Here is a 22662-nt window from a genome sequence, read left to right on the forward strand (position 1 = left end):
AGAAGGGGTGCATGCTTTTCCCTTCTAAAGTAATCTGACCACTGCTTCCCATGCAGGCCTGTAATGCTGCCACCTATCAGCTGTTCCCCACCTCTACAGATGGAAACAAGGATTATATTTTTTTTTCATTGGAGGCCAAACAAATCCACATGGCATTAAAATGCACACACTCAGCTACACTCCTTTCCCTTGGGGTAATTCCGTTCCCTTTTCTTCTGAGGAAATTTCCTACCTATCACCTATCTGAGAACTTCCTCGCTTCTTCACTTTTTAAGTAAAAAAAAAAAAAAAAAAAAAAAAAAAAGCCTTATGCTTACAGAAATTAAAATCCCGTATTTTTCCAGTGTGTAATTCTGGGAGGTTTGTAGGGCACTTGCACCAGCAGTCAGCTCCTTGCTTCACAGCAACTCATTTGCTGGTTTTAATTACCCCCTATAAGCAGCCCTCTTTCTTGCAGGAACATCATTCCTCACTACAAAATGGCTGCAGGAAGGGATTGTGGCTTGGTCACTGCAGAGGCACCACCAGAAGCAGCTCTCTCTCTCTCAGGGATGTGTGGAGTTATTTTTAGGAGAAACATCCTCCCTAGAAGATGTCACTTCATCTTACATACCTGGAAACTTTTTGCCAAAGCTTTTCCAGGGTAACTTCAGCTTGCTTGTCCCAGAAGAGGAGCTGTTGGCAGCCCAGTGTCTTCCACAGGTATCCAAACTATAGCATGTGGGCAGTATTTACCCAGCTCAGAAAAAGGTTTGGAGTTTTAAAGTGCTTCATCTGAGGAAATAACTAAATGAAAGCTCAGCTCCACAGAGCTGAAACTGTAGTGTCCTTCACTTGCTGTTTCCCAGATGGGGCTGAGTTAATGAGTAGCCAACCTTCCAATATTTGTTTCCTCCTTTTGAGCCTTTTCTGTATAAACCATGTGTTTGTTCAGCCCCCACCCAGCTCAGAGTCCAAATTTGTACCAGTTTTGTTTAGCTAATAAATTTAAAGATGGGTAGGATCAGACTGATCAGACTGGGTTTCATTTTAGTGGTACTTCATTCAGATAAAACTTGGTGCAGTTGGGTTGAAATTTAAGGTATGTTGCAGTTTGAGGTCTCTACTTCAGTAAATTCGCTATATCCCTGCTAAATTGCCTCTTTTCCTGACTGGTAAATACTAGACTGCTCAGCTGTTCCAGGCAGAGGAGTCATTCCAAACTTTAGAGCATCCTTTCCTGAACCTTTTCCAACTCTAATGTATTCTTTTTTAAATGAGGAGACTATACTGCCTTTTTTTCCTATAATTCATATGGGATCCGTGTCTGAATTTCTCTCCGTGTGAAAAAAAAAATCCATATATTATGCTAAAATAGAATTCTTTCTTACTTTTCAACTGGTTTTGCACTTACATTCTTTTTTTTTTCTTTTTCCTTTTTTTCACCCCCTTACAAGTACTGTGACAGCTTTGCACCTTCTGGTAATAAACAGTAAGAAATCCTCAGAGATCAGGCTGTACATCCTAAAAGCAGTTAGAATTGTCCAACCCTGCAGGCAACAGACCTTTTCTAAGCCATTAACAGGGGAGAGAGAGTGGAAAGAAGAGAAGGAATTGGTAAATTACTTTTAAAAGATCAGGTACTTGGGATCCCCAGTTGATGTGCTGGTTTAGGAAGCCATGAGATAAGGCAGAGGGAAAAAAGGTAAGAAATCTGAAGTGTAGAGGAAAAAAAGGTAAGAAATTTTAAGTGCTGCATAAACAAAGACTGTTTTTCTGCTCTTGTCACCTCCCTGTGTTGTTTTGTCTTTCCTTTTCCCACCCAGCCCTTTCAAAGGCATATCCTTCCAGTGACACATCAACTTGCTGTCTGCTTGAGGTTTAGAAATAGCTGAGCTGTTATAAATAGATCAGAATCTGCAAGAGACAAAGGGAGTGGAAATATTGTGAAAGGTTAGCTGCAAAATTCAGACGTGGACTGAGATTTCAGGTGTCTCCCAGAGTGGAAATAGCTTGACTTTCTTTATTCAATGTAGCAGAGGAACCCTCCTTGTGCAGCAGTGGGGAACAGCCAGGTGGCATCAGTGCCAAAAAGAGAGTGACATCCAACCCTGCCTCAGGAACTCAGTTCCTGGACATGAGCAGAAAGCTCCTTGCTGTGAAACTATGGCACAATTCCTCTTTTAGACGCATTAGAAACACCAAATCAGAATGTCTAACTTCTTCTGGCAGTGCTCTGAGTTGGTGGGGTTCACCAACTTTGCTTCCTTTTTCCACTTGGCCTCCAAAATGCTTTAACTGTAGTGAGGTTCTTAGCATATGGTTGAAACCCTGTCCTTATCCAACAAGGCAAGGAAAAAAAACCCAAAGTGGGAAGTGGTCTGGTATCTTTTTGTTCCTGTCTGAGTGCTCCCTTTGTAAGGTAATTTTAGATCCTACTGAGGCTTCCAAAGTTTCTACACTGCAACCTGATCCCTGCACACATACAGCTGAGGTCCATTTTCTTATCTGCCTATCTAATTCTGGCAGAGGGACTGCAGGTAAAATTAGACATTTAATGGAAGGGGCAAACTTTCTCTCCAATGTGCTCCTGTTTTGAAGAGATGCTGCTTCTGGAAACCAGGCTGGGTTTCACAGTAGCTCTGCCATAGCAAGTAGCTTGACATCAGCTACACATTTTCCATCCTTGCCAAATACAATGTTGTACCACTAATATTTGCTTGACCTGTGCCTCTAACCATCCCTGGTTTTAAAAGCAGCTTAGGCCAGTACCCACTGCAGCATCAGGCTCTTCAAACTTAACATTCTGTTGAAAACTAAACGTATGTTGTTATTTTTGCACTGTCAACAATTTAATTTCAAGGTTTGGAAAAGAAACATTGCTGGGGAAGGTTCCAATGAATTTATTAATGAGCTCGATAAGTATGGAACTATTAATATCTTCTGAGATTTTGTTTGTCTTATTTTTATCTTCAGATGCTGAAATAAACAGATGTTCCGAAGCCTCCCACTGAGAAAACTGCAGTATGGTGAGTCTTATCTTAAACACATTGTGATTATCAGGATATTACAGGAAACAAGTGAAGAGCTGTGTAAAATATTTCTGAAACAATTTGTACCATCACATGAAGCCTTTATCTCACACTGCACTGATAGGCCTAAAAAGCAAAACATCTAAAACACTTCTTATATGTTACTAAGCATTTTTATTTCCAGCCAGAAACCTGAAGACAAGAATGGAAACATCAGAGAACATTAAACCTGTTATTACTGTTCCATGGCAGGCAGGACAACACAGTTTAGGTGTCCTAAATGTATTTTCAGTAGATGACTGCTTCTGTTTGTCTAGAAAGCATCCATTTATTCTACAATAATTTTTGATCAGAGGTATTGCTTTGAATCTCAGTGTAACTGAAGTCTTTGGGAATCCTCCTACTGATGGGTTGAAATTCACCATGGGTTGGTGTATTTCAGCTACCAGTGTCACTTGGATGTTGTCATATGAGCCAGCAAATTGAAAGAGATTAACCAAGTTGTTCTGATGGAGATCCTGAGATAAAACAGAAAATAGAAAATAGAAAAGCTCAGTCTGCTGTCTGGAGAAAGAGGTGAGATGGCTTGGCTAACACCAGGACTCCCTTCTGCATGACAAATGACATTTACTGCTCCCATTTAGAAGGAGGCAAGTTCAGCCCTAAGAGACAGTGGGACCTGAGGCTGCAGAAGTCTCAGCCTGCACTTGGTACAATGAGTCCCTCAGTACAAAGGATTATTTCATTGCTTGTGTCACTCCTGTAGCTTTCATCAAAAGTCACATTTGCCTCTCCTAAGTAAAAATGCCTGCCTTGCTCCTGGTCTAGGTTTACAAAGCTACATTGCAGAAGACCCAAATTTAATCAGGGAGATAAGGTGATATGACTTGTATACAATTAAAAACAAACAAACAAAAACCCAACAATGAAAACCAAACCAGAAAAAGAACAAAAAAAACCCAACCCCAGTTCAGTTAAAAACTACTTTGAGCTATTGCCATTTTTTTTAGCCATGTAAATGGACAGAGCTAGTCCTTGGGTTAAAGGAGAAGGATAGATAATGCTGTGTAAAATCAGAAGTCATTTTCTTGAATAGTCTTTCAATATGCAGAATGCTCAATTAAAATGTCTTTTGGTCAGGGAATATTTTGCTGTGCAGCAGTATTGTGTTTCCTGTAAAAGCCATTCTCAGAAACTTAATTTAGTCAGAAGCTGAGAACTCAAATTCCCATTGCCCTCAAGTCATGACTGGTAATTAGGAAAATGGGGATATCTGACCCTATATCAATTTTTGTTTGTGGATGTAAAGAACAATGTATTTGTTCTTTACAGGAGAGTATTTCTTGCTTGAATGCCAGTATTTGCTGACCCCCCTTGCTCTCAGAAGGGATAGAAGGAACTTCCTCAGGATCAGAGAGAACTGGTTAATTTGCTGTCCCTTGGTCATATACCTGCAGTTATTAAAATGTTAATATGTCTTAAAGTCAATAGTTCTTTAGTACAGTAAAGTCAATTTTATTTAGTACATTCAGAATAAGTGTGGAAGGCACTGGAGCCAAGGGTGGAGGCAAGGACCCATCCTGCTAGGATATAGTGGGCATAGGATGTGGGTGTGTATGTGGGTGTGTATTTTAACTATTCTGTCTGCCCTAGTGTATTGAATTGTTATTTAACACTTCTAGGGTTTATTATTCTATTCTATTATTATGATTCTAAAAAAATGTGGATGCGTGAGGGGGCTGTTTATGAGTTTGGTCTTTTCTGGGGACCCCACTGTCAGAGAAGGTCCAAGCAGATCCATCTCCAAGCTCTGGACACAGAGAAGCCCATGCAGAATGCATTGCAGGTTCAGTGGCTAAAACTGCACAAATTGGCTGCAGCTCCTGGCTGGATCAAGGCTTTACACCCTCTAGTTGATAGCACTGGGATTTCTGATAGCCTCAAGATCATTTCTTTTCACACATTTTCAATGACATGAATGTTAGCAGCAGCCCAACAGAAACAATCTGCCCTCTTGGTTTTTTTGTTGGTTTTTTTTGTTTTTTTTTTTGTTTTGTTTTTTTGTTTTTTTTTTTTTTATTATTATTTATTTATTTATTTTTTAATTTTATTTTTTTTAACACAGTTTAAAAGTTCTGTGCACAGCAAAACCAGCCACAACCTGGTAGGAATTTAGGATTTCTGAGGCTGCCACCACACATCAAATCTGATACCTGCCAGTGGGTTCAGAGGTCCTTGGGGTGAGGAAACAGGGGCAAGTGTATAAGCAGGTACCATGCAAAAACAAAACTGATTTTGAGGGTGGTAAAAACCCAAAAAGGGCTATCCAATAGGAAGAGGTACATTGATATGCTCAGGGGACAGTCACAGTAAATGTGACATTCCCTGGCAATGTTCAAGGTCAGGTTGGATGGGGCCTTGAGCACCCTGGTCTGGTGGGAGGTGTCCCTGCCCATGCAGGGGACTTGGATCTGGATTGTCCCTTCCAACCCAAACCATTCCATGATTCTATGAACTGCAATTCCTGTAGCTATTTGGGTTTGTGCATGGCTTTGCCTTCTCTTTTTTAATGAATAGAAAAAATGTAAAACTTTTTAATTTATCAGAGGGAGAGAATCCTCCCGTTCCTGCCAAACCAGACTGCAATGGCAGCTTGGTGTTTTACCAGCTGTGAGCATTTTGTCCTTGGTTACCATTACCACTGCATGCAGAGCTGACTCACTGGGTGACTATTTCTCAGTTCCTCTGGGGGGAGTTTTCCTTTCCTGGTAATATGGTTGCTTTGAGTCTTTGAAAAAACAGGGAGAAGCCAGTTTGTTCCTTACAATGACTGCATTTCTTCCCAGGTTTATGCTGGGGTGTGTATAAACTGGTGTGTTAGGAAGAGCTTCCTAAAGAGGAAGAAATTAATGCACACTTGCCTCTCCTAGTAAAGGACTGACTAGAAAAGTAATTTTGTTCACGTTATGCAAACTATATTAAATGCAAACTATATTAAAAATCTGATGGAAAGCTTTTCTGTTGTCTGCATTGTAGTCTGGAGCAAGTTCTAGCAGCACAAATCTCACCTTCAATTTATCTTTCTAATCTGACTCTCACATAAAGGAGCTGGGTTTTTTTTTTTCTTGTCTTTTTTATCTCAGAATTAAAAGCTGCTAAAGGAGAGCTGAATATTTTGTGTCCTCCAGGAATTCTTGATTTCAAAGAAGAACTCTAACTTTCGAAAGAAAACAGGAGGTTTTTCTGTACATTAAAATCTAAGCTCCTAGAAACTGTTTCCATAAGGTGGGGCTCAGTTACTTTACTTCTGCCATTACTAGAAAATACCAGAAGCAGGAGGTGCTTATACTTAAACCAAATGTTTTTCCATTAAACTTTTGTGTGTTATGCATTACTTGCTTTATTTTTTCCCATAAACTCAGGAAGAAGTCACTGAATCAGCAGACACCCCTGAGTCCTCTGCAAGCAAAATCTACTAAATGTGCAGTTCCAGCAGGTATTTGCATGAAATTTTGTTTATTTAAAAAAAAAGCTTTAAATTTTGAGTTTATTTGTGGTTTTCTTCTAGACATTTAAGGTTTTGTTTGTTGTTTAAGCAGTGAAGCATTTGTAACTGTTTTGAACTGAAATCTTTATGAAATAACACATGCCCTGAACCAAAAGCCCACAGAAATCCACAGGCATTCTCTCCATTTCATGGACAAGTTTAACCCAGGTGTGGGTTTACAGTACAGAGATTATTATATGGCATGTGTATGTATGAGTGGTATTTATTTTATCAAGTATTATTTCTGCATGTTGCTCTATCCAGCAGTCAAGTGCATTTTTATTAAACGTGTCCCTCCACCTATTAGCTAAGACAAAAAGATTGTTATTTGGGAGTTTCTCCATATATTCACTGTCATTTGGAGCTTGATCCAGAAGTCTTTGAAAAAGATCTTGCAATTAATTGAAAAGCTTTTACACCCTTTTTTATTTTTTTTTTTTTTTAGCTAGCAACTGTTTTAATAGAAAACTATGAACTTTAAGTATCTTACAACCACATTGCCTCTTCTCTGAATGCTGCTTTGGCTGGAAATACATAGCCTTTTGTGATCAAAACACTGCTTGTGCAGTGCAGCAGTTTCTCCATTTGTACTCCTCCCTGTTTTCATAGCTGCAAGAACAGAGGAAGAAGCCTCTGAGCAAGTGTCATAATTTCTAACAGGCTGTAATCCAGGTCTTTTAGACAGAAAGAAATAACTGTGCAGAGCCCTGTTATGTTCAGTTCTGCTCATTCCTGGACTAACTTGTCAGGCTGGGCTGAGGCTGTTGAGAGCAAAGGCTTTGGGCAGTGCTTGCCTTGTGGTGCTTGCTGCAAGGAGGCAGCAGACCCCAAGTCTGAGCTTTGTGACCTAACTCGGAACCAAGTTGGGCTTTTACAGTAAATAATAAACTATTGATATGTTTTAGATACAGATATGCATGAAGAAAACATTGTAAATGACTTTGCATTGCTCATATACTGGTGACCAGCTGTAGCTTCTTGTTCACATCCCAAGTTACACAACACCCCCCAAAGAAGCGTTGCACGTTTTGCTGTAATTTCCTCCATTGAGGAAAAAAAAATGTTTTTTAATGAGATATCCATGGCCCTTCAGAAATCAAGCAGAAGGAAGGGGGATGATCAGGGTGTAATATGGCTTTTAACACAGTTCCAAGAAAAGATAGCACAAGCAAAGGTGCAGAAGATGGTCACATTCTTAGTGTGTGGTGGTAGTGGGGTCCCCGTGTTTGCAATGTTGAGTTACTGGGGTTTAAGAAAAGATGACTTTTGTGGCTCCAATAAATGCAGTCTGTGACAACAGCTTTTCCTTTCCAGTTCACAAGCAATGACTGGAAATTATTTGAAATCCATGTTCTTCCTAAAAGCATTTGTAGTAACTTGCCAAAAAGTCTCCATCAAGATGAAATCATTTTGGCTGGAGCCAACTTCTGGTTTATTACAGTAATGTTTTGTAATAACCTCCCCCCTCTCTGAGCTGATAGCTGTTTCTCTCAGAGTTCTGCAAGATTACAAGAGGCCTGCACTCCTCCTCTCCTTAGACATGGATTCTCCCTGTGGTTAATTAGCTGTGGGGGAGCTTCTCATAGATGAAGAGTCTTGAAAAATCCTTCTAGAGACAGATGCTAAACAAACCTTCTCCTCCCCCAGGTCATCTTCCTATGAAATTCAGCTTTTGTCTCCCACCTCCTTCATTCAGGAGAGGCCTTTCCTGTTGGAGCAGGCAAGCTTTAAATCAGATGGTGTCCTCAATGGCCTTCAGACCCAAATGAAAAGATCACACCCCATCTGAGGTTAGCATGGCAGGGGAACCACCCAGAGGCAGCACTGCTTTCCCTTGGCACTGCTGAGGACTCAAAACAGGTTGAACCCCCCTGGTGCCCCCATTCTTCTCCCTCTGCCTCAATTATTCAAACTTGTAGTTTTCTCTCAGCTTCTTCCCCTGGGCAAAAAAATGCAATTTTTTGTTTGTTTGTTTGTTTCCTTGAGGAAAGGAGGATCCTTCCTCTGAAAAAACAACCAGGAGGTACCCATAACAAGATACCAGTAGAACTGCATCAGCCCCGTGGTATCTGTTTGCACTCTGGTCCTTGTCCTGTGCCACCACGAGGGGGGTGGCAGCCAGCGGACTCTGTTCGGCTTCAGTGACTCCGTTTGGACCACGGTCCAGTCTCGGTTCTTGTGTGCAGAACAGCTTCACTGCCTCCGGTTCCGTTCAGGGCTGATCAGCACCCCGAATCTCCGGCTGGCCTTGGACTTTCCAGCCTGATGTGTCCCTTTCTTTAGCTTAACCCTGCTGACCTTTTGATGAGCTCAGCTCTTCGGGAGTTACCCTCCCTGCCTCTGCTTTTCTGCCTCCCTAATTGCTGAGAGTGTGTGTGTGTGTGTGTGTGTGTTACGTTGTTTTAAAGCATTTACCTGATTTTATGTGGGTATGATTCTAGAACTGCTGATGGGCTGATGCCCAGTGTGTGTGTTACGTTGTTTTAAGCATTCACCCCGATTTTATTTGGATATAATTCTAGAACCGCTGCTGCTGAAGGGCTGATGCCCAGTGTGTGTTTGTGTGTGTTACGTTGTTTAAAAGCATTTACCTGATTTTATGTGGGTATAATTCTAGTACTGCTAAAGGGTTGATGCCCAGTGTGTGTTACGTTGTTTTAAGCATTCACCCCGATTTTATTTGGATATAATTCTAGAACTGCTGCTGCTGAAGGGCTGATGCCCAGTGTGTGTTTCTGTGTGTGTGTTATGTTGTTTTAAAGCATTTACCTGATTTTATGTGGGTATAATTCTAGAACTGCTGAAGGGCTGATGCCCAGTGTGTGTGTTACGTTGTTTTAAAGCATTTACCCTATTTCACGTGGATATAATTCTAGAACCGCTGCTGCTGAAGGGCTGATGCCCAGTGTGGGTGTTTGTGTGTGTGTGTTGCGTTGTTTTAAAGCATTTACCCGATTTTATGTGGCTGTAATTCTAGCACCGCAGCTGCTGAAGGGCTGAAGCCCGGCGGCTGCGGCAGGCACTACAGATTAACCATTTCTTGATGCTGCGATGCCCCTTGGAAACTTCTGAGCAGCAGGAAGCACCCTGAGCGTCATTCGGCAGCTCAGGGCCCAGGAGCGCTCTCCAAACGCTGTTTTTAACGCCAGACAAGGGGTCTGACCTCCATCCCACCCTCACCCTGCCAGATACCCGAGGCGACTCCAATCCCATCCGGGCTGCGGGACCCGCGGAGGCGGTGCCGGTGCCTGCCGGGCACTCCTCCCTTCCCCCCCCTCTCCCCGGTTCTAGGGGCGGCTCCGTCCCTCCCCGCAGCGCCTCTGCGCGGCAGCGGGGCCCGGCGGGGCGAGGGTGCGCGGAGCCCGCAGGAGCAGCAGCAGGAGCAGGAACGGGAGGTGGCGGCAGGGGGGCTGCGATGCTGCCGGCTGAGCAACCCCCCCGGAGCCGCCCCCGGGCGAGGTGAGTCAGCGCGGTACGCGGAGGGGCTGGGCCGGGCCGGCAACCGGGCCCGCCCGGTTCGTTTGGGGGCTGCCGCGGGGAGCCGGGAGCGGGCAGGGCGGCGGGGACTCGAACCGGGGGAGGGGCTGCGGGGCTGCCGGCTGTGAGCACCCCGGGAAAGGCCCGGGTGAGGCCGCGATCCCCCCCCCATCTCGGACCGGCACCGGTTCCGGCTCCTTCCCAAGCGGGGCCGTGGGCCTTGTTCCCGCGGCCGGCTGGGATTCTGCTGTTGGGCCCTTGTCTCGGTGTTTCCCTTCTCAAGGGCCTCTCTGTTGTGTTTTCTCTCCTCCTCCTCGGTGTCTCCTGCCTGCGGGAGTCGGTCAGCTGCTCCTCAGCTGCTTTGGCTCTGGTCGAGGTCCCCTGACGGGACCAGGCGAAGAAGCGGTGACCCGGTTTAGAATGCGGGTGTGGTTAGGGTGGAACCACCCTGCGTGTGACCCAGCCACCCAGTGCCACCCATCCTGCCCTCCTCTGGGGACAGGGACCGCCGGACACAGTTCTCTGTGTCCCTGGAGGTGGCCACAGTCTGGGCCGTGTCCCATGGGAGCTCCTGCCCAGCCACCCCGGTGTTTGACCCTGCTGCCCCTGTCCCAGCCCGGTGTTAGGTGTAGCTGTCACTCACTGTGTGTATCCTTCAGTCCTTAAAATAGGGTAATTTTAGTAAGCAGGCGGTCAGGTGCCTCTTTATTTATTAAATAATATTTGTTACATCAGGAGGATGGAGCCAGGCTCTTCTCCAGGGATAGGACAAGGAGTAATGGGTTCAAGCTGGAGCACAGGAGGTTTTGTGTAAACATAAGAAAAAGCTTTTTCACTGTGCAGGTGGCAAAACACCGGCACAGGCTGCCCAGGGTGGTTGTGGAGTGTCCTCCTTCTCTGGAAGCATCCAAACCCCACCTGGATGTGTTCCTGTGTGTCCTACACCGGGTGGTCCTGCTCTGGCAGGGGGGTTGGATTGGGTGATCCAACTCCCTCCCAACCCTTAACATTCTGTGATCTCTGTGGCAACAAGCACAGATGCTTGTTTTATCAGTTGGTGCTGGAGGTACCACAGGTACCAGGATGCCTGTTAAGATAGAGTTTAAAAAACCTGTTAAGATAGAGTTTAAAAAACTGTGTTAAGTTGGATGGAGTTCATCCCCCGTGTTTGGTCAGCAGCTCTGAAGTTTCAACAGCAGGCTCTCTGTAAATGTCATCTTACTGAAAAATGCAGTGTTGGAGAGTGATAAATTTGGAGTTTAGCAGAGGATGTCTGAACACAACACTGAAGTATTGCAGTAAAAACTCACCAGACACATTATCACATTACTGAGATAATAGGGTCTAATTGTCCACTGTGTTAGTCCTGTCCAACAAAAAGGACTGTAAAACATTAGTTTTCTATCTTGGCTGTTTTTGGGGTTTTTTGTATTTGTTTCTCTGGATATAAATAGTGGACAAAGGCATCATTTATGTTATTGTTTGTATTCTCTGAAGACCCACTGAGTAGCAGGGGAAAAGCAAACAATCCTCTTTTTCAGGATGGTGTTTGTGTCCTGAACCTTGTATAAACCCTAAGCAGGCTGTAAAAAATATATTCATACAGGTGGAGTGAGAATATGAGAGCAAAAGCTGATGATGTGAGGAGCTAAGGTGAGGAAGCTGGGGTTGGTTATTGGGGCACAGCTTAAATGCAACCTGAAATTTATCTTTAGCTACAGCTTAATTTGCCCAAAGGAAATGGGAAGCTTGATTGGAAAGCAAGAGTCCTAGGATGTTTTTTCTTTAACAGATGAGGATCTAATAGTGTTCTTGTCTTCTTTAATGTTAATACTACCACTGTTATATCAGCTTAGTGACTTCAGACCTGTAATGAAGTGCATTAAACCTATTGTAAACCTGATTTTGACATACTGGGGTATCTCAATCTAATTGATGAAATGTGTCAAAGTGTGGGATGTTTTATGAGGATATTGAATTAAGCAGAAAAACCTACAGACCCACACATTAAAGTATGTGCATGCCAAGCACCACAAAATAAAGTCATTTTAAGAGTTAAGTTTTTTAGGAAGAGGTGGTATCACCTCATGGAAACCTGAATTCTGGTGGTTAATGTTACAACACTAATGTCTTGCTTCAGGCTTGAAACAATTACATTTCCCAACAGCCAGTTAATTCCCTAAACACCATTTATTCCTGATTTTATAAACTCTGGGTTGATCTGCATGGCTTGGCAGAGGAGAGCCCCTCCAAGGGCTCTGTCTGGAGGTTGGCACACCTGAGAGAGGTTTGGGAGCATGATGCAAGAATAAATGAAGTCTAGGCACTCCTCTGCCATGATGTAAGTTGTTTGCATAGCATTCTCCTCCTTTTTGGCATGGATGCAGGCAGCAGCACCAGGCTGTTCCTTCGGGGTGAAACTTGCTTGGAACTGGAAAGCATGGTCTATTATTGGTGTTTATTGCAGCCATGCCTTGTGGGCCTGCTGGATGTGGGGCTTCATGCTGAGAGATGCTGCACAGAAATAGCAGAGAGCCTTTGATCCAGAGGTTTTGTAGTGTAGATCAGGGGGGCCAAGGGGGCTGAGGAGGAGGTAGTGGGATGGGTGGCAGTTTTGGTGGCAGTTTGATCGGACAGGGATGAGTGAGGAGCTTTCTTGGGAAGATGCATGGTTTTGAAGCCTGTATCTCCACCACAGACTTCTTCTGAACCAAAGAGTAATTAGTGACTTAGAGGTTTATTCAAGAAACGTTTATTGGGGTTCCTTTGGTTGTGTTGTTTTGTTTGGTTTTTGGTGTTTTTTTTCTATTAGTAGATTTTAAAAATGTCCCTATGAAACTGGAGGTGGAATTTCATGTGTTTGCTACACAAGTCAGTTGGTGAGTCAGTGAAGGTCTGAAAGGGGTCAAATAAGATGTGATGCCACCTTGGCTGCCTTTGAGTTACCCACACAATGCAAACAGCAAGCCAGGCTGTTCTTACAGCTGGACATTGCTTGAGAGACCAAGTAATGATTCCTCTTTTGAAATTCTCCTCTCAGTGTATGTTTTCTGAGACTGCCTAAATCCAAATCTTCTACAGGGATTTTTCTAGGTATCGAACAGGTCAAACTACTCTTGATCATTTGCACTGTCTGCTGATGAGCTATCCCCTGGGGTTTGTTTAGTTTTTTGCATTCAGTATACACCCAAAGCCTGACTTTGGTGCTCTGCCTTGTGATTCTTAATTACACTTTAATTCTCAAAGCCCAGTGAGTGGAATATATATATATATATATATATATATATGCTCCATTAAACTTTATTTGGGAGCAGCTGTACTCCTTCACTCCAAATCTGACTTTGTTGGTCAGCAAGTGAAATTTTAATGCCTTGTGCTTGCTGTAAGTGACACTTGTATTTGCCCTGAGAGGTTTAGGGATTTGCTGCCCTAGTCTGATCTGTTGAGTGGCTTTTTTGGTTTGGTTTTTTTTCCCTCTGTGAGACAGTGCAGAGCAGGTTTGGTGAGGTGAGGTGAGGTAGGGTTTTTTCCCAAGGCTTTGGGAAGAGTGACTCCAAAGGGGCAGCTGAGTTTTTAGTATACTATTGTTATTATTGCCCTTATTCTAATTTTCCCCTTTGTTTGGAACTCCTAATGCTAGGTTGTCTTGAACAGATTAGCTTTTTATCCTTTCTGATCTTGAAATCCTCTTAATTACTAGGAGAGCAGGAGTAAATGAGGATCGATTTAAGAAATAAAAAAGGCAGGAATGCCAAGAAGATACTTAACTAAATGTAGAATATCCCTGTTTGCCAAATAGCCTCATTACAGGCCTGAAAATGACCATTGTCATCCCTGAATTCCTTGGGCCAGAGGTTTTTTCCTCTGTTCTTCAACTAGTTGCTCAGAAGCACAAATCTGGAAAAGTTTCTGTAGCTGTTTGCAGAAGATGACTGGATAAAAGATACATTCCAAGGGTTTGAAAGTGGGGTTTGACTTGCTGGAAGAATAGATGCAAACCAGGTGACAGCCATCTGTATCAGGAAACTTTGAAAAAAGTGATAGATTCTGGTTCCCTTTGCAGGGCTTCCTCAGGACCTTTGCAGAAGTTTCTTCCACTTTGGTTGTTGAGGACTTTGCTTTCTCTTTGGGCACTTACCTAAGTTTAGGGATGAAACTTAGGTTCAAAACTGTAGGTTCAAAACTGTAGGTTCAAAACTGTAGGTTCAAAACTTAGGGATGAAACTTAGGGATGAAACTTAGGGATGAAACTTAGGGATGAAACTTAGGGATGAAACTTAGGTTCAGAACTGTAGGTTCAAAACTTAGGGATGAAACTTAGGTTCAAAACTGTAGGTTCAAAACTTAGGGATGAAATTTAGGGATGAAACTTAGGGATGAAACTTAGGTTCAGAACTGTAGGTTCAAAACTTAGGGATGAAACTTAGGTTCAGAACTGTAGGTTCAAAACTTAGGGATGAAACTTAGGTTCAAAACTGTAGGTTCAAAACTTAGGGATGAAACTTAGGGATTAAAAACTGTTCCTCCTGGTTTTCTGAGTGATGTTACCACTCTGCACCCTCTCTGGTCTCACTTGCCATAGCTGGACTGAAGGGATTCAGCAATCTTCTAACAAACCCTCATGCTCACATTCTGCCCCAAGCAAGTTAAAATTGAGAATTATAGAATTGCTCAGGCTGGAAAAAACCTTCAAGACCATGGAGTCCAGCTTCATCCTGACCCTATTACCCTGTTTCTGATGTCTCACCACTAAACCATGTCCCCAAGCACCACATCCAGACAATTTTTAAGCACATTCAGAGCTGAAGACTCAATCCATTCTGTTTACCTTTATTCCCCCCTCCTGTAATCTGTTGTTCAGTTTAAACTTGCCCAGAGTGCTGTCCTCTGGCCTCCTGCTGTCTTCCAGATCAGAAAAAGTTTTTGCAAAATGAAGAGACAGTATTTGAAAGCTGTGGTTGAAATAGCCAGTAAATAACTAACCTCTTCTCACTTAAAACTGTGTTGGTTTTCCATCTGTTTGATTAGCTGCACACTCAATAGCTGACTGGCATGGCTTTTTTGTCAGTAGAAGAAAAACTATGTAGATTATTAAGTTTTTTTGTAGATTTTTCAGTAAACATACTGCTTTGTTGGCTTTCTCACTTTCAGTCATTTCCTTTTAGGATTTTAAAAATTGCTAAATAAAATAACTTTCAAAAACCTGACTCCTAAACAAACTCAAGTGATCAAAACACTAAAGAATGCCATATGGCTCCTACCAGTCTTGATGCTGTTGTATTTCTGAAGAGTATATTCTGTGTTATTAATAAGATTCGGTGAAACGCTCTCAGGGTGGGAAAATATTTACTGGCATTATTGTTAAATGTACTTTTCAGAGCATTCTTACCCAAGATGTTCTAGTCAAAATATTAAGAGTGTATCTTTTGGATGAATCCTCACAGGGGCACATAAGAGTTATGGAGGGGGGAAGAAGATGCAGCAACTCAAGTGTTTAAAGATGAACCATGGAATAATTTTCAATAGAGCCACTATTCCTACAGCACAGAGAACTGAAATCCCATTTTAATTGAAAAAAGAAACTGAATTAAAAAAGATTGAATTGCTGTAGCAGCCTTTGATATAATTTCTATGACATGAATTTTAGGAAATTATGAAATTTATACAAAAACAGAGCTTGTCTGTGGTGCTAAGGACTATGAGTACATTGTTTAAGTCACAGTCACATCCATTTATACTTCCAAAAATATTGTCCTAATACCCAGGGGCTTAAAATGTTAGTTCTGGCTTGTCATGGGGACAGGGAAGGAAATTTACTCCAAGCTCTCACAGAGCTGGTAAATATATTGCTGTAAAGAGATGAGCAAAGGACACAGGAGCAAAAGTGAAACCTCAGTTGTATCCCCTTGCCATAAGCAGGGCCCTGCACAGCTTCTGGAGTCTTGTTCTCAAAGCAAGGGGAGGCATAAAGAAAATAAAAGCACAGATGATGACTGATCTAATTTACTCATCCAAGGGACTTCTTTTCTGCATGTAGGAGCCAAAGATGAGGAGATGCATGAGGAAAAAAGCCACAGTCCTTCCAGCTGTCGGGTGGCTGACAGAACAGAAAATTGCAGGAGCTGCTGGTTTTTGGCTCATGTGGCTTTTGGTGGTGCTAGGTAAGAGCAGGAAACTGTGTTTTCATCTTTGACTCTCCTAACAACTTAATTAGGACTTTTTCTAATCTTTTGACACTTGGAGTACTTCTTAAAATTGGATTGTGTCTGGAGAAGAAAGCAGTCTGTGTGTATCTGCTGGCATTCTTTGGATTAACTTCTGACCTTGAATAAATGCAGAGTTGAGGTCCCAAGATGTTTATGCAACCAGTTCTCCCTAAATGAAACCAAAGATCCTTGTAGATAGTATCCCATAGAAATGACATTTAAGAGCAAAAAACACACACAAACCTCAGGAGTGTTTAGGATTTTAATTATGATATTTTTAGACTCAACTGTCAGTGACCTGTTTAGGTTATTTTGATGGACTGCTGTTTCTAGAGGCATCCATGGCTGTCAGCTGGTGTGTATGCTGCACCTGTAAGAAACAGTTAAGTGGAAATACTTGTGAATGTTGATTTCTCTTTTCTGTTACTAGCCTTGCACAAGTTTGCAAATCCATTGTCAGTATTTAAATAAATTCTGAATTACAATTAAATCATTTAAAAGCACTGGGACTGTCAATGCATGAATAATTTTAAGAGGGTGGCATTTCTGCTTTCAGTTGAGTTTTGGAAGGCTGTGATTTCACTGGAACTCCTCCTCTAGTGGGAATTAAAGTACAAATGGGCAAAAAAAACCCCTTCAAAATCCTAGAGGAGATATTCCTGATCATACACTGAGTGTTCTTAGAGGAATTTCAGGTTCTTCTGAAATAAAATGCTCTTTTCAAGTACTGGTCCTTCAAAAGGTTCTTGTGTGATAGTAACACTAGTCCAAAGTGATGGCAAAACCAAAATATGTTAAATGTTTCTTTAATGATCATGAACTCATCTTCCTAGGTTTAATTACAGATAATAATATAGGAAAAATTGATAAAAATATAGGAAAAATAGAATGATTTTCAGCTGATAGCCTGCTGGTAGAGCCATTTTTGTTTCCTTAAAGGCAAGCTGCTCTTAGCTAGCTTATTAGAATGGTTTCTGGGTTTTCTGGAAAGGATAAGCTTGAGCTGCAGCATTACATTTATCTCCCAATCCACCTCTCTTCAGTTTCAGAATTTGACTTGAAGAGAACAGTGTAGGGCCCCTATTTACCTTCTCTCCTTGTGTTTCTCTGCTCCCAGGTCTTTGATGCCTTTGAATTTGTTATCCCAGTTTTGAGGGTTTCTTGTTTTAATCTCAAAGCTCCATCCTAATTCCCATCTCTCTTCCTCTTCAGCCAAGGAGCTGAAGCCTCCCATCAATTTCTGCTGTGTTTGTGGAGTATTTAGAAAATCACATTTCCAAAGACTGGTGAACCTTTTGAAGGCTATCATGAGGCTTTTTATAATAATTTGTTTTGATAATTAAAAAACCCCATGTATATATATATATGTGTGTGTGTGTGTGGCTGCATTATTTAATTTCAAAATCATGGATATTCTTTGGCATAGTAGGGAATACTGGAAACAAAGCAGTTAGCTTTGGGGGAGAAGAGGCAACTTGCAAATGCTAGCACTTAATTGCCACAGTAACTATGAATATATAAATTATTCTTAATCCTAAGCAGGGAAGATATTTTATTCCACAGATCAAAAGCTGCTTGGGGGAGAACTTCACAGAATTGGTTATAAAATGCATTTTTATCCATGCTGCCATGTACCAGTAGTCTAGGCAAATGTCCTTCCCCACCCCAATACTGCATTTATTGCTCAGGAGTGGAGCTGAGGAAAGGAAGCTTTGTCCTTGCTGTTACTGCAGGTCTGTTCCCATGTGGTACCTTCACCAGGGTTTGTTTTATTTGTTTGCAGGGTAGCCCTGGTTCCTTGAGATCTCACCAGATATTGCCTGCTTGTGGTAAACCATGGCAGCTGATGATAAGGTTGCCATCCTCACTGACGATGAAGAAGAACAGAAGAGGAAGTATGTGCTTGCTGATCCTTTCAATGGCATCTCCAAGGATCAAGAGTTGCCACCCCAGAATGAATCCCCTTCAACAGAGACCACCACAGTCCCAGAGGAAGAGCTGGACTGGTTGGAGAAGCACTGCGTCAAAATAAACAACGACCTTCTCATCTCAAAGGTCTTTTATTTTTTCTTCTATTCTGCATATGGCTCTCTCTACCCCTTGCTGCCTGTGTATTACAAGCAGCTGGGTATGACCCCCAGTCAGAGTGGACTTCTGGTGGGCATCAGGTACTTTATTGAGTTTTGCAGTGCTCCCTTCTGGGGAGTGGTGGCCGATCGCTTCAAGAAAGGGAAGATCGTCCTCCTCTTCTCTCTTTTATGCTGGGTTTTATTTAACCTGGGGATTGGGTTTATTAGACCAGCCACCTTAAGATGTGTACCAAAGGGCCCTCCCCCAGCACATCCCACCAATGCAAGCAGCCTTTTAACAACAGTTTTGCAAAACTCCTCCACATCTCTTCCTCTGACCACGGCGAGCGCTGCGCCCCCGAAAGTTCGCGGGAAGAGAGATCTGCTGCCATCCAGTCCAGTCCCTTTGGAAGCAACAGGGACAGCTAATCCTGAAACAGCATTCCTGTTACCTACACAGAGCAGCCTTGTGGAGTTTGTCTTGGAAAACAGCACCCATTTGATTTTGAAGAACACCACCCCTAGCCCAGCCTCAGCAGGGAACGTGACACCAAGTACCACTCCAGCTGCCGTCACCACGAAGCCAATGCCTTCTGACCAAGCTGTCCTGGTTTATGATCAAGAAGAGGTAGAAGCCATCTTTCTACTCATTCTGCTGGTAGTCATAATAGGAGAATTTTTCAGTGCTTCCTCTGTTACTATTGTGGACACAGTGACACTGCAGTACCTTGGCAAGCATAGGGACCGGTATGGATTGCAGCGGATGTGGGGGTCTCTGGGCTGGGGGCTGGCCATGCTCTCTGTGGGGATTGGCATTGACTATACCCATACAGAAGTTGGTGTTGAAGGTCAAGGATGTAAAGCTCCTGAGTACAAGAACTACAGGATAGTTTTCATCGTTTTTGGTGTCCTGATGACAATGGCATTAATCGTGGCCACGCAGTTTCGGTTCCATTACGCGCACTTCAAGCAAGATGAAAACAAGAGAAAAGAGGCTGAAATCTCACAGGTGGACAGAGGGGCCTCCAGTGAATCCTCTGATAACACTCCTACCAGCATGAGCCAGTCACAGTCCTTCAGTTTTTGGGACCTAATAAAACTGCTGTGTAGCATCCAGTATGGCTCAGTGCTCTTCGTGGCTTGGTTCATGGGGTTTGGGTATGGCTTTGTGTTCACCTTTCTCTACTGGCACTTGGAAGACCTGAATGGCACCACCACTCTCTTTGGAGTTTGTTCTGTGCTCAGTCACGTGTCTGAGCTGACTGCCTATTTCTTCAGCCACAAATTGATTGAACTGGTTGGTCATATCAGGTAAGATGGTTGGCTCTACAAAAAATGCTGAATTTGTAACGCTGGAAGTAAAATTCAAGCTAATTCTCTTATTTTAAAATTTCAAGTCCTGCTCAGTTATGTAGCTTGCCTGTTGGGGTTTTTTTATTATTATCTTAGGAGCTGAAAATGCTCTGAAATGCTTCCTTTGCATTTTAGTTGTGTCAGTGCATGCATTATGCCTGGCACCATCACCTTCTGCAGACGGTTCCATAAGACATCCTAATTCACTGAGGCAAAGCTCTGCTAGAGATCTTTACACCTCACCACCCCCTCAAGGATTCTCTCTTTTCCCTTATAAATACCACTAATTTTAGATTTTTTCCCCTGCTGAGTAGCAGCATCCAGGAATCATAGAATCATAGAATGGGCTGGGTTGGAAGGGACCTCAGAGCTCATCAAGTCCAACCCTTGATCCACTCCCGCTGCAGTTCCCAGCCCATGGCACTCAGTGCCACATCCAGGCTCTTTGGAAAGATCTCCAGACACGGAGAATCCACTACTTCCCTGGGCAGCCCATTCCAATGCCTGATCACCCTCTCCAGAAAGAAATTCTTTCTCATCTCCAACCTAAACCTCCCCTGGCACAACTTGAGACCCTTTGTGCCCTCTTGTCTTGCTGAGAGTTGCCTGGGAAAAGAGCCCAACCCCCCCCTGGCTCCAACCTCCTTTCAGGGAGTTGTAGAGAGTGATGAGGTCTCCCCTGAGCCTCCTCTTCTCCAGCCTCAACACCCCCAGCTCCCTCAGCCCTTCCTCACAGGAATTCTGCTGGATCCCTTCACAGCCTCCTTGCTCTTCTCTGGACCTGCTCCAGCACCTCAATCTCCTTCCTGAGCTGAGGGGCCCAGAACTGGACACAGGACTCAAGCTGTGGCCTCACCAGGGCTGAGCACAGGGAAACCTGCTTTACAGCCTGCCTCTCCTTCCAGGCAGTTCTTTGCCCTCTCAGTAGCCTGGCAAGGTGTCACTTGCACACTGAGGAGGGAGGAGAAGGAGATGGAGAAGCAAGGTGAGCACCTCCTCTGCACATGTGTTTAGCAGCAGCCTCTGGGTGCTGGCAGAATGAGGTGGCAGCCTCCTGGTTGTGCTGCTTTCCAGTTCAGGTCCTTGCTCCCTTCCTTTCCTTGCCACTGTGTGTGTGTAGCTACAAGGTGAGATGGCTGTGCAGGGTGTTGTTACCTTGTGCAAGTGAAACTGATAGTTCCAGCCTGTTGGTGAATGTTGCTGTCCTCTAAATTCACAATCTACTTAATTTCTGCATATTCTAAATCCCCTCCCTCATCTTTAAAGAAAGCTCAGGGGAGGAAATATGAGTTAATTATTATGTGAAGTTGTTTGTTGATTTATTTTTTATTATTATTTACTCAGGAACTTTGTGCAACTGAGCACAGAGCTCAGTGTACTGCTAGCATCATGTCTTTTGCTAATGCCCTGTATATAATCAGTCACTGTATATAATCAGTCACTGTATAGAAACAGTCACTGAGATATTTAGGTAATTTTTAGGCTGTCTGGTCTGCATTCTGCTCTGTGGTTTTGGGTTGTTTTTGTTTTTGTTTTTTTTGTTCTTGTTGTTTATACTAGGGTGATTTTTAAAATTTGTTTGACCTCTACTAAAAAAGTTTAGAGATGCTTAGCACAGCAGTTTAAGAGATTACTTAAAATACAGGGTTTGTTTTTTTTTTTTTTTTTCTTCCTTTAAACTGAGGAAGATCTCTTTATTTTGGGTCAGGCTTTTAATCTCTTGAGTTTGACAATATTTAGCATGAGAAAATCTGCCACCTTGCATGCAACGACTGGAGGAAGGATATGATGATGGAGGAGTGGTCAGAACAGATCACAATCTTGGTAGCTAAGGGTAGCCTGGGTGTGCTCTTTCAGTGCTTATTGTTCCAGTACAAAATTCAGGCTTAACCCTCAACTAGAGGAAAAAAACCCCAAAAGAATAAAGAAAAAAAAACAAACCAAAAAGAGAAGAAAACCAAACAAGATGGTAGGCTTGTGAATAAGATGAAAGAGAGTAGGATAGGCCAGTAAAAAGAAAGATGATGTACAGGATTAACTTCTTTTTTCTTCTTCTTTATTTTTTCTTGGTACTGTTAAGTCTATGAAGCCAGGACTGAAATGAGATTAAGTTGTTAAAAGGCTAACTCCTATTTGCAATGGAACAACATTATAACTGCACCTGGGAAATGCCTATTAGTCATGCTTTAGTGTTATCTAATGCTTGCCTGTATTTAGTCATCACAGTTAATGAGATGTCTCCTGTTCGCCTTTCTTCTTGTACTGTACTTTTTATGCATGGTTTGTTCAAGAGGAGGCAAACTTTTTGGAAGAGGAATGCACAGGAGCTCAGAGCTGATGTTCCTTGATATTTCTGTACGTGTCTGCTGCCTTGCAGTAGAGAGATCCTCTCTCCCATTAATAAGAGCCGGTAGCCCCCAACTAGATATTTTTCTTGGAACTATTTTAGCCAGAAGCATTTGAGATCAGTATTTTGAGAATATATACTTATTTTTTTTAATAGCTCTAAATTCCTTGTTTCCCATTTTGGCATAAAAGCAGTTATATATTTATGGGAACTCTGCTGTAAGGTCTTCTGTGAAACAAGATAAAAACACTTCTTAATCCACAGCCAGCTGAGAATATTTCACAGGGGTATTCCACAGGCAGAGGGAAGGTGACTTGACATTTCTTTCTGGTGGCATGACTTCAGGCTGTCACACTTCCCATTGACTTCTTAAAATTAAAATTAAAAATAAAATTGGAAAAGGTATTTTCAGTCTTCTGGGTTGTCACATGCCTAGATGTAGACAGTCTTTCTGCAGTGTTTATTTGAACATTATAATTAAATCTTTCCTTCCTGTCCTGATTCTTTGAAGACAGGCAGGAGTACCAGAAATGCATCCACCTTCACAATAGCAGGAAAAAATTCTATTTGCTGTTCTTGGTAGAGCTACAAGAAAAAAGGCTTTCCACCCTTATCAGAAGCTTGTTTTTTTTCTCTTGTAGAGAAAAAAAGG

At 42.7% G+C, this 22662-nt stretch overlaps 1 protein-coding gene across 3 annotated transcripts in view; it reads left to right on the top strand.

Annotated features, from left to right (window-relative positions):
* The first annotated feature begins 1026 nt into the window (after positions 1–1026).
* The window catches only part of MFSD6 (major facilitator superfamily domain containing 6), a 36924-nt gene continuing 15288 nt past the window's right edge, over positions 1027–22662 (top strand). The window contains exons 1-6 of one of the 3 annotated variants that reach the window (XM_030454080.1): positions 1027–1081; positions 2956–3008; positions 6155–6296; positions 6434–6507; positions 16073–16196; positions 18025–19621. In XM_030454080.1, coding sequence (XP_030309940.1) covers positions 18078–19621 — 1544 coding nt within the window. In that variant the 5' untranslated portion in view covers positions 1027–1081; positions 2956–3008; positions 6155–6296; ... (1 more) ...; positions 16073–16196; positions 18025–18077. Of the gene's footprint in view, positions 1082–2955; positions 3009–6154; positions 6297–6433; positions 6508–9544; positions 10018–16072; positions 16197–18024; positions 19622–22662 lie in introns of those variants that run through there. The other 2 variants (XM_030454079.1, XM_030454078.1) reach the window with 2 other exon arrangements.

This window comes from Calypte anna, chromosome 7 (genome assembly GCF_003957555.1).
Source record: "Calypte anna isolate BGI_N300 chromosome 7, bCalAnn1_v1.p, whole genome shotgun sequence".
In the NCBI taxonomy this organism is placed as follows: domain Eukaryota; kingdom Metazoa; phylum Chordata; class Aves; order Apodiformes; family Trochilidae; genus Calypte; species Calypte anna.